Here is a 12,338-nt window from a genome sequence, read left to right as displayed (position 1 = left end):
GCCCCTTAGGTGGGATAATTCTGAGGTATATATTTTGCCAAACTCCCCAGAGTCTCCCTGGGGCACCAAACTCTAATTGCCCACTTACCGTAGCTGGCTTAATAGTAAACTTTTCATTGGCTGCTTTCTCTTTCATACACAATTTCCCCCAATTTCCTACTGATTACTTTCACGTGAAGCATTGTTTTACGCTCTGCTTCTGGGAGAACCCAAACTAAGATAATTTAAAGCTATGAGACTGGATGAGATCACCAAATAAGTGAGCACAAAGAAAAGAGGTGCAGATTCTGTGAGTACTAAAACCTGTGACATTGAGGGGCCAGGGAAATGAGGAGGAAACAGCAAAGGAAACGGGATGTGCAGGTGTTGCAAGGAGGTTGCAGGGAGGAGGCAGAGCTGGATTCCAGTAGGGCTGGGGATTGTCAGGACAGTTTGAGGACAATGCAGTGGAGGGTGACATAATGATGAGCCATGGAATTTAAGTTGAATAAGGAGAGAAGTACAGGCATCAGGGAAACAACCTGTGAAAAAGCCACAGAATCAATGGATTGAAATCTCAGTGGGGTCAAAGAATTGCTGGGGTTGAGGACCACAGGAAAATTGTAGACACCATGGGGTTATTGGAGAGTAAGATGCTTAAAACTGAGATTTTGGAGGGGTGCAGTTATTGTTATTAAAAGGACCGGGCTCTAGAATAAGACCATAGAACTGAGTATCTTCTCACTGGAGGAAACAAAAAGGGGCTGAGGGAGGCCGAAGCAGGCAGATCACTTGAGGCCAGACGTTCAAGACCAGCCTGGCCAACAAGGCGAAACCCTGTCTCTACTAAAATACAAAAACTAGCCTGGTGTGGTGGTACATGCCTGTAATCCTAGCTACTTGGGAGGCTGAGGCAGGAGGATTGCTTGTATCAGGGAGGCAGAGGTTGCAGTGAGCTGAGATGGTGCCATTGCACTCCAGCCTGGGTGACAGAGCAAGACTCCACCTCAAAAAATAAAAAAAGACTGAGAGGCCAAGGAGTTGTATTAGACCATCACTTGGATATTGAAATCAGCAATGATTATTAGTAATGGGGTGACACTGAACCGGGAGCTAAACTCTTCAACAAATAAGAGGGAGTGACCAAGCTGGGGATGAAAGATAACTGCAACAAGAGTGAAATGAAGACAGCTTTTTCTTGAACACTTACACAGTATTTAGTAGGTGGCAAGCAGTTCTAAGCAGTTTGTAAATAATGTCATTCAATCTTCATAACAACCCTACAAAATGTGTACCATTTTACCCACTTTTACATATAAGGAAACAGAAACAAAACAGGACAAATAACTTGCTCAAGGTCCCCAGCTAGTGAGTGGTGTGCTAGGATTTGAGCCCAGGCAGTCTGGCTCATTCTAACCTCCATCCATGCTGTGATGGCTATTCATTCCAATGTGGGGAAGGGGGATATTTGGAGACTGATCTAGAAGCAGCAATGAGAAGCCAGAAAGGCACCTATCCCACCTCCAAACCCATGGGCTTCTTGGAATGAAAGCAGCCACTCTCAGAAGTGCTGCCAAGGATGCCACATATTCAGGGGGAAACCAGATTTAAAATTGGGAAGTCTGTTTTAACTTGCAAATGATACTTTTGTTTCACTGCCTATATTGATCTTGTATTGCCTTTATTATTCCTTGCTGCAACAACTAGCACTTTCATTAACATGTTGATAGAAGGTAACTGGCTTTAATATTTACTGAGAAATGTTTTATTTTGCAATTAAGATGACTGTTTAATTTTGATTTAGCAATAGATAACATTAAGAAAATATTATTTGCAAAACTGTGAGTTTGCTAAAGCTAGGAGATGTTGAATTTTATCAAATATAGCTGCTAGAATTTTTTCAGAATTTTTTTCCCCTTCGGTTTTATTATAGTGATGATTTATCAATAGATTTTTAATTTTCTGAAATCTTGCATTCTTGGGATAAAAATATCTTGGTTATTGTGGATGTTTAATATATGACTAGAATTGATTTGCTCTTAATCTTACTCGTGATTACATTTAGGACACCCCTCCCCCCACCACCACCCCCAGGATACTCTGTCTTAAGGTCCTTAGCTTTAATCACATCTGCAAAGTTTCCTTTGCTGTATAAAGTAACAGTCACGGGTTCTAGAAATCAGGACCTGTCTATCTTTGGGGGCCAACCATTTAACCTAGCACAGATAGATGCCTTAGGACCTTAGGGCTTAATTCTCTTCTGGACCCAGTTGAGAAAAGCTGTCTAGGCAAACATGCTCATTATAGCTACAGATGGCACAAAACCATGCCACGTGACTGAATCAAGACCCGGTATGGTCCTGGCTGACTCTGAATGACAAAACTCTACAAAGCATAATTCAAAAGCGTGTGACTTGGTTGCATTCTGTGTGGAATGGAAGGATTCAAGATGTCAGCTGGCAATTCCAGGAAAAACTGTGATTAGGCTTTTCTTAGAAATGGCATCTGAAGAGCAAATGGAGAGGCCTGCTCTTCCAGGTCTGGCTGGACCCTACAGGGAGCAGGCCTTGACTCTGTGAGTGAGCCTGGCTTGCCTTCCACATGGCAATGCCCACTTGGAGAGGAATCAGGATTGATGGTGAAGCCAGTATGCTACACAGGATAGACGCAGAGGAGTGTTACAGGCTTCTCCACGATGGGCAGATCAGGCCTAAAGTGGTCAGAGCTTTCCAAAGGTGGGTGTGCACAGTGGAGAATTTCCTCTCTGTAGAGAGAGCTCTGAGTCTGGATGACCATCTGGAAGGGATATGTAGGAGAAGAAGGTGGTGGGTACTGACTTACATGATTACTTAAGGTTCCTGTCAAACTTTGAGACCCCATTCAACTACTTCAAATTTTAGTTGGGGAAACCAAGTCCCAGAGAGAGAGGTCACTGGATTTATAAAGTTAAAAGCAGAGCCAAACATACATCTCACCATTTCTGGTCATCCTCAGATATTAATACTCAGTTTTTCAAACCACATGCAAGGAAATAAATTCAGAGGTAACATTTAACTATGATTTAAAAAAAAAATACCAAAACCATAAATTTTCAAGGCAGTAATTATCTCCTTCTCAACAGTGCTTTGAGAAGAAGCATGCATTTGCACTGGGAAGGGAGGCACAGAGTCGAGTCTCGGCTATACTGCTGAACCCTGAAGGCCTGTCAGAGGCTGCCTGGAATGGGATGAAGAGCAGCGAATCAGAAACAGGCAATCTGTCCAATTTTCAGTGAAACAAGTTTCATGATTTTAGAACCTCTCAACATCCAAAATCCTAGACACAATGTTCCTTTGGAAGAATGTATTTTCTTATTGACTAAGTTGATATCAGAAATAAGTTTCTTATTATACACTTTCTGAGGACCTACATTTCTATGGCATTTAAATCTTGGATATTTTTAATGAACATTGAATCCCAGGGAGCTAACACTGCATTTCACAATCTCTGAGCACTGATCGATGTTCTTTTTAATCCTGTAGAATTTCTCCACATATTCAGAACGTCCTAAAAGCTCCACAAAATCTTCATCATGAGTGATTACCAGAAGCTGGAAGTTACGCTGCTGTGAGCGACTTTTTATTATCCTGAAACAATATATTCAGAACATATTATTAGTAAAGAGCATAACCCCTTCTTTGATTTGAAAAGTCACCGCAAACCTTGTCAGACACATGAACTTGTGCTGTGTGTCAGGGCCCCAGCTACCCTGCAGGAAGTGGAGGGGTGGCCCCAGGCCTTCAGGCCAGCCAGGCAGGAGTCTCTTCTCCTCTCCAGACAGTAGGGACACATGGCCTGACTCCTCACTTAGGTCTGGCTTAGGGACTCATAGGAATACAAGAACTAGTTTCTTCCAGATCAGAAGTTCTCACTAAAGCAGGTATAAATATTTTATTGAGTTTTCCTTAATATCCAAACTGTTCAACTATAGAAGGCTTACTCCTTCGCCTGGGATTTTCCTGACCTGTTACTACTTTTCTCTGGAAGAAAAATTTAAAAGTAATAAAGACAAACTACAGGTAAGGGGAATAACCCTGCTTTCTTAAGAGCTGGGTCTACTTAGAATTCTGCCACCACCAGTCACTAGATGCATCATTACTATGACACACAGGGACCTGAGTGGGTGTTCTGGGAACATTTTGCTGAGGTAACCAGCAATGTGACTGAAACCTGAAAGACTTTTTCTTTTAGCTAGCCACTTATCCCCTTCCTGGAGCTGGATGCACTTGAGGTTTCAAAAGCACTCGCCCTTACTTGTGATGATGGCTGCAGAAAGGTGGCCCTGCGCTGCTCAGCTCTCCTTCTGGCCCTCTCTGCCAGAAAGGGACTGTCTGGAGCCAGGAGTGCCTGAAACACCTCCTTTGACCTCAGGGAAACTGCCTTTTTCTCTGCCAGCATAGTCCTTATTGCAAGAGCTGCTTGACAACCTTGGCGTCTATACTGACCCCAGGTGTGCAATTTTACCCTCACTGGATTTTACCTAATCTCAAATAAGCTTTTTGAGTAAGAGCTCTGTCATTCCTCACAGTTGTCTGACACATGTGGAAAGCTGGGGAGACAGTCCTAAACCCACTACCACTACCTGCAGATGTCTTAGCAGGGCATGCTAATTGCTGTGCATGACATGTGGGTTCCTCTGGTAGGTTTACAGGAAAACCAGGCCAGGAACCCCTCACAGTGACTCTCTCCCTGTGAACACACTTGGGGAGCTGCAGGATGTGTCTGGGGCTGCTATTCACCATCTAGTTCCTTTAGGAGGGATCTGAAGAATTACTATCAAAAGGTAAAGCCCAGGGCCTGGCACCAACTGGCTTCCCCAAGAAGTGGGGAACACAGCTAGAGAACGTTTTCATCACAGAACTCTCTTGGTTTTGAAGAACTATCACAACCTGTCCCCAAATGTGAGATACTTACTCAACCAGAGCATGTGCAAGAGATTCAATGTTTTCTCGGTCAAGATTTGTTGTTGGCTCATCCAAGGCAATGATGCCACAGTTGAGGCAGAACGTTTCAGCCAGGGCCAGGCGAATGATGAGTGAGGCTAATACCTGGAAAAAAGCCCCTACGTGAGAAGCCCAGCACAGACCTTCTCATCTCATGGCAGGCAAGCAGTCCTGACATGATCTTTTCAGCAGGGAAAAGTGGGAAACGTCACAGGTTCACTGTTAGGTAAAGCACTGCCCTCTGGGAGAGCCCAGCACTGGGACCAGATTCTTATGTCCTCCAGAAGGAGAACCTGCATGATCTCAGCCTATCATTCACCACAAAACAAAATGCTCAGAACAATGCTGATGCTCTCACATAAAAAATTACATCAGCTACAACCAACTTGAGACCAAAGGCTAGAAACAGAGACAATGCCATTTATCTGTAATTTTAATAATCCTGTAAGATGAGCAACCTTAAAAATTCTTGACCTGGCTATTTGCCTGATAATGGGATCTGTTAGAAAACTTTGACACGTTTTCTAGAGCCTCTCACTTTTTCTCAGCTACCTTTAAATTTCCATATTCTTGTGTATAATCCTGAGACTGAGAGAATAAAAAAGAAAATCCCAGGTCAAAGTATCAGGAATATAGAAATGTGGTTTCAGTTAAGCTTACCTGTAGAAAATCCAAGTAACTGGAACTGTTAGGCATTTTCGTGGTTACTAGAAACCTAATACTAAAACCCTCAGACCCACTGAAACCATCTGAGGATACAAGACACACAGAATTGAGAGAGTAGGGCTATTCTGGGAAGTATAAACTACTCTGGTGTGAGCTGTAAGTCCCCTTTCCCCCTCAGTTTGTGGGTGGGTGTGCACACATCAGTGAGTTGGTAATTTTAGAATAGTTTATGTCTTTTCTTTAATGCCTAGGCAAGCCAGAAGACAGGGCCACAGCTTGGCCCTGTGAGGGACAGGCATTTCCTTCCTGTCTTTGAATCCAAACTGCTGTCAACTCTACCACCACCCACTCACATGCAGAGCCCCTGGCTGGCTGCTAGAGCCTCAGCAAAAGCCAGTGCTAGGTAGGCTGGAGGCCCACCTCCATTATTTGTTCTCTCCCCTCACACCAAGGAGACAATTATTGCTAATTAATTTTCATAACTCAGAATAGCTACAAAAAATCTTTTTCCTCAAGATATTTTTGAAAGTATTTTTAATTCAAAGAGACCATGTTTCAAACTCTGTATTTTCTCATTTATACTTACCACTAAAAATCATCAAAGCACGTAGGGCTACTGATTACAGATCACAAGTTTGTCATTTTTGTAGACTATGATTTAGACAGTAATCTGCAGATGCTTTAAATTGGTATCAGCTGTCTAGGCTGATAACATAATACATATATGCATGGCATGTTTTTTTTTTTTTTTTTTTTTTTTGAGACGAAGTTTCGCTCTTGTTGCCCGGGCTGGAGGACTGGAGTGCAATGGCACGATCTCAGCTCACTGCAACCTCTGCCTCCCAGGTTCAAGCAATTCTCCTGCCTCAGCCTCCCGAGTAGCTGGGATTACAGGCACATGCTACCATGCCCAGCTAATTTTTGTATTTTTAATAGAGACGGAGTTTCACCATGTTAGGCTGGTCTCGAACTCCTGACCTCAGGTGATCTGCCCGCCTTGGCCTTCCAAAGTGCTGCGATTACAGGTGTGAGACACCATGCCCAGCTGCATGGCATGTTCTTTAAGCAAAAATTGCAAACTATGAAAATGGGTTAGATAATGTGAGCATCTATTTCGATGATTTTAGAATTTTATTAAAAAAAAATCAAGGGCCTAGAGGTGTTATCAAGTGTAATCTTCTGCCTTGATCTGAAAGCAGAAAGCTCAAGTATCTGTGACATCTTTGTTACAAACCTGTGCACAGTGAAGGACCCAGCCTTGTTCCCCAAGGATGCCATATTCCTGACTCTTTAAAACTTCATTCCTCTTCCTGATTTCCAATGTAGGCTGTCCTCACAGAGCCTTACCTGAAGCCAGATGGCCTGACCCAGCAGCTAAGTCTTTGTGTATGTTGTGGTAGGGACTTAATTCTATGAGGGGCTACTTTCTTAATGAGACTCCTTACTATACTGGAATATTCATTCTAGCTTAAGCTAGAATCTGGTTTGCAATACTATTATGTCATTGATTCTGAAACAACTTATGGTTATAATTGCATTTTTTCATTCCTGCTGGCACATAAAATAGTGGTATGTCTTATAACTGATGAGACAGTGACCTTATTCTGATAAGGAGTGCCATGAAAACTCTAACGGGTCTTCAGCTTCTTGTTCTACATTTAGCCTATCCTGCGAGAATGCTTCAGGCCCTTCTTTTAAAAGTCTACATAATGTTGCAGGAAATGTTGGTTAGCTTCAGGAGAGTGTAATAATAGTAGCTGAGCCTGATTCATTTTATATAGCAGCAAAGAGCTTCCCACCATTCAGGTGTAGCCTTCGGTGCTTCCACTGCACTGATGTTTGTTTCTCTCTTTCAGTTACTTGGGTGAGTTGGCTCCCCAGGCTTTTGAGATACCTGCCTTTTGTCCAGCACTGCATCGTCCTCGCATATCCAAGGCTGTGTCTCCCTTCAGCATCACCACTCGGTAGTTATAATTCCGCCTTTTATCAGAAGCTGATACATTTTCATCGGCATCAGACCGTATTTCTATGTATTCAATATCTGACACAGGAAGAAGAATATTTTAGAGGAACCTATGCTCTGTAGCCTTTTGTCATTTACAAACATATCAAGTAAGCCTAGGAACAACAGATGAGGCTGACATTACCAGGGGAAAACAATGGCTGGTGTGGAAACTCTTTCTCTGGCTGGGAGGATTCAAGAGCCTGGTGGTCTGGCCAGAAGCAACCCAGATGCCCCAGTTGCTCAGCCTCAACTCTTTCTTAGTTTCCCTGTTAAGAGTTTCCTCCGGGCCAGGCGTGGTGGCTCACGCCTGTAAACCCAACACTTTGGGAGGCCAAGGTGGGCAGATCACCTGAGGGCAGGAGTTTGAGACCAGCCTGGCCAACATGGTGAAACCCCGTCTCTACTAAGAATACAAAAAATTAGCCAGGCGCGGGAGCGCGCACCTGTAATTCCAGCTACTACTCGGGAGGCTGAGGTCGGAGAATCACCTGAACCCAGGAGGTGGAGGTTGCAGTGAGCCAAGATTGCACCACTGCACTCCAGCCCGGGTGACAGAGAAGAGCGAGACTCCATCTGGAAAAAAAGAAAAAAAGAAAAAAAAGAAAAAAAGAGTTTCCTCTGGATGGTTTTTCTTATCGCATTTTGGCTTATCCCTATCTACACTATGACAGAACCTATTATGTCATCAGCTAAATATAATGCCTACTGCAGTCAAATATGTAAGTCCTGTTAGGTTCTGGAACAGAAAACTTTACATTTTCTTGCTACAAGATGTTGCCAAGATAAGAATTCTTAGAAAATCTCAAAGACATGCTTAGAAAGGGGTCCAGGGAGGTAATGCTGGCATGATGAGAGGTCATAAGGGGAAGAGCTGCGGAGAGGGCTTTGGAAAGAGCATTTGTGATACACCATGGTACTCACCTTGTCCACGATAGGTACTTCGCCACAGGTCACGTATAATTTTATTGATTTCTTCCATTTTCATACTGTGAAATTTCATTATTGCTCTGGAAAAGGAAGTCATTGGTACTTTATATATATAAAAAATAATTATGTGTAATAGTAATATTAAAATACATAAATTATAAAAAATAGAAATATAAATAACTTCCTCAATATTTTCAGTGGTAAAAGTAGAATATAGTAAGAACTAGAAAAAATAAACAGCAGCAAAACTTTGCTGCTTGGCTAATACTGAAAATTGGCAGGCTTATTTCTAGTGCTCCAGGGGTACCCTTCTCCATATTCACTCTCTAGGATACAACAAATACTCCTTTACATAAATACTTAAATACTGTGAAAACTTCAGGAAACATAATTTTTTAGACTTTTTTCTTAGGCCGTGGTAACTTATTGGAGGGACTGCTTCACGGGTCACAGGAAGGCCTGCTGAATGGAAGGCCTGCTGAATGGACGACAGGGAGTTAAAGGGTAGAAGGTTTACGGTTAGCCAAGGGGCCTGCAGTCTATGCGGAAAATAGGAGAATCAAACTGCCACCTTGTCCCTCTTCTATCACTGTTAAGGCTTACCAAAAGTCAGCTTCTTATGTTGCTTTTATTCCTCAGATCTTAGGTTTTTACCAACTGAAAGTCAGCTTCTTATGTTGCTTTTATTCCTCAGATCTTAGATTTTTACCAACTGGAAGCTTTGGTTCAGCGAGAATGATTTAGAAGCTTAAGCTGAACTGACATCAAAATTTTATTTTACCTTTCTATTCACAGATTCAGAAATCCTAATTCTAAATGTTAACTTCCATATTTATATTCCAAATCCTAACTCTAAGCACTAAATTCCACTTAGTCCAGACATGTCCCTGTCCTCAACTCTCTTTTAAGGTAGTAGTTTCTAAACACTAAAAAGAAAGAGGAGAAATGTTTGTAAAAACAAAAGTAGCCTGTCAAAACCTAACATTGTTCCCACCACAGTCACCTTTCATCAAAAAGCCCTTAGGTTCTTTGGAAGCGGGTTTATGAACTAATAAATGTTGCACCAGTGGTAAAAAGGCAAACATTACTGCGATCATCATACAAAGGATGTGAGGCGACTTACTTCCATTTGCAGGCCTCTTATCTGATGCATACAAAAAAAGAAACTGAACATAATGCTACTGCCTCTGTAGAATCATTTCGTGATCTTCTGGTTCACCAGCAAGAGAGAAAGAAATGACTCAACATAAATACATTTTAAATATCAGATGAAGGACTGTGAAGTAGTAGAAGACTGGAAAAAACCATATTCTGCTTGTTGATGAGAATGCAACAAGTCTCCATTTTCTACCTTATACACTTATCTCAGCCTAACATTTTATGCTCCTTTCAAAAGGAGACAAAACATCTAAGTATTTCCTAAAAACAAAACAAAACCGATGGAATGTTAGACCAATCATGTAAAGACTGCCTTTCCATAGCTTATATATCATGATCCTGATTTTTCAAATGACATTAAAAAAAAGTTATCTTTCCATTCAAGTTAAAAATCTTCAAAAACTAACATAAGCATTCTAATGTGGAGAACAAGCTCCAGACAAGGCAGGGGTGGCCAAGGCGCACACGTGCAGTCTGCCTTGGCTCCCTTATACAACACAGGTGGTGCATCCTGTCCCATGGCCAGGTCTGCTGAGACACAGCACTGCGGGAAAAAGATCTAGTTCAGGGAGAGGTCTCGACCCACCAGTGTGTGTCGGATGGAGTTGACGACTACCACTGTGGGATGGACCATTAACTCATCTTCGTATCCTCTCTGTCTACTGTGGAATTTACAGCTGTACTGTGTAAGAGATGGGGATGACTAAGGTCGCTACAGTAATCTACATAAGGGGATAGATAACAATGATAATAATGATTATTATTGATGACCATTTACCATATGCGAGACAAAACTATGCTAAATAATCAATTTCATTTAATCCTTACGACAATACTGGGAATTAGATACTGTTATCTCTATTTACCATTAACAAAACTAAGATTCAATGAAATCAGTGACTTGTTCAAGATCAGAGAAAAGTGGCTAGGATATTAACAGCCCTTGAATATGACAGTTAAAATTGAAAAGGCAGTCAAAATTCCATCTTTTAAAGCCACCAGACTCAGTTTTATGAGGGAATGTTATCAAATCTTCAAGATACACCTAGCTCCCAAGTATATAAAGTATGACACAGCAAGGAGAAACATAAGGGGAAAAAAGTACAAGGCTATTTTTCTTATGAATATAAACATTCTAAATAAAACGAAATTTAGTAGTAAGGGTAGTAAAAAGAATATATCATGACCAAGTAGTGTTTACAACAAGAAAGAAACAGTAAAACTGGGGAAAATAATTCAACTATTGTAGTAGCAGATTAAAAAGAAAAAAATAATTTTTCAATAGATGTCAAAAAAACATTTGATACACTATAACACTGAATTTTGATAAAATATCTTAAGTGAAAAATCAAAGAACGTTTTCTTAACTGGACAAAATGACTCCCTCAGATATCCACAGCAAGCATCAAATTTAATTTAAAATCTATAGAAGTGTTCCTCCTAAAACTAAGAAGAGAAAGATGCCTCCTATTATGGCTGCTCTAAAATAAGCTCCTGGAAATCCCTAACTATTCAGGGATTATTCAGGGATTTCACGATTCAAATCCCTACCTAAAAAGAAATGAGAAATGAAAAAAAGAGAGAAAAGCCTGTCATTATTTTTGCAGGTGACAGAATTGTATGCTTAGAAAATCCAAGAAAATCAACTGAAAAATTATTCAGACTAATGAGATAGCCAGAGATAAATATATAAAAATGAAGTTTTATTATCTAGAGGCAAACACCAATAGGAAAGGCAATAGAAAAAAAAAGGATCCTATTCACAGTGGCGATAAAAACCCTAAAATGCCTAGGAATAAGTCTAACAAAAGGGTATAGGAGCTAGAGGAAAAAGCTGTAAAACTTTACAATAGGATAAAAGGAAATGATTGAGCAGGAGATGCATACTAAGGAGTCCAGAATGGTAGATGTGATATTACAAAGATGTCCGTTCTCCTCAAATAATCCATAAATTAAATGCAATCCAAACAGAAACCCCAATAAAATTAAAAAATGCTTAACAGAATCCATAAGCTGACTCTAAAGTTCATATAGAAGAGATAATACAAAATAAAAAAAATAAATTTTAAAAGTTGGTGTACAAAGGAAAATCCAGAAACAAACCCAAATGCATATAGAACGTTAGTTTATAACTGTAACAGTTCAAATCAACTGGAAAGTTTTCAATAGTGTTACAAAAGATAAAAAAAAAACATTATTACCCATTATCCAACCTCAAAATAAAATCCAAATGAATGAAAGGATTAAAAGCTAAAGTATTTGGGCAGCTGAGGTGGGAGGATTGCTTGAGCCTGGAGTTTGAGACCAGCCTGGGCAACATAGTGAGATCCCATCTCTACAAAAAAATTTAAAAATTAGCTGGGTGTGATGGTGAGTGCCTGTAGTCCCAGCTACTTGGGAGGCTGAGGTGAGAGGATCAACTGAGCCCGGGAAGTTGAAGCTACAGTAAGCTGTGATCATGCCACTGCACTCCAGCCTCGGTGATAGAGTAAGACCCTGTCTGAAAAAAACAAAAAAAACAAAAAAAAAACAAAAGCTAAGGTAAAATAAAACAATCAGATGAAAACATTTTGATAATTTTAGGATTGGGAAGCCTTTCTAAATAAGGAACAAAATTGAGA

General features: G+C 40.8%; 1 protein-coding gene across 4 annotated transcripts in view; it reads right to left on the bottom strand.

Annotated features, from left to right (window-relative positions):
- Positions 1–1,171: 1,171 nt before the first annotated feature.
- The window catches only part of RAD50 (RAD50 double strand break repair protein), an 89,469-nt gene continuing 78,302 nt past the window's right edge, over positions 1,172–12,338 (bottom strand). For 3 of the 4 annotated variants that reach the window (XM_019027582.3, XM_004042473.5, XM_063706781.1), the window contains exons 22-25: positions 8,554–8,639; positions 7,526–7,668; positions 4,933–5,066; positions 1,172–3,605 (exon numbers count right to left, since the gene is read on the bottom strand). In XM_019027582.3, coding sequence (XP_018883127.1) covers positions 3,419–3,605; positions 4,933–5,066; positions 7,526–7,668; positions 8,554–8,639 — 550 coding nt within the window. In that variant the 3' untranslated portion in view covers positions 1,172–3,418. Of the gene's footprint in view, positions 3,606–4,931; positions 5,067–7,521; positions 7,669–8,553; positions 8,640–12,338 lie in introns of those variants that run through there. The other variant, XM_055386572.2, reaches the window with a different exon arrangement.

Source organism: Gorilla gorilla, chromosome 4, assembly GCF_029281585.2.
Source record: "Gorilla gorilla gorilla isolate KB3781 chromosome 4, NHGRI_mGorGor1-v2.1_pri, whole genome shotgun sequence".
Lineage (NCBI taxonomy): Eukaryota > Metazoa > Chordata > Mammalia > Primates > Hominidae > Gorilla > Gorilla gorilla.
This window is presented reverse-complemented; position numbering and strand designations above follow the sequence as displayed.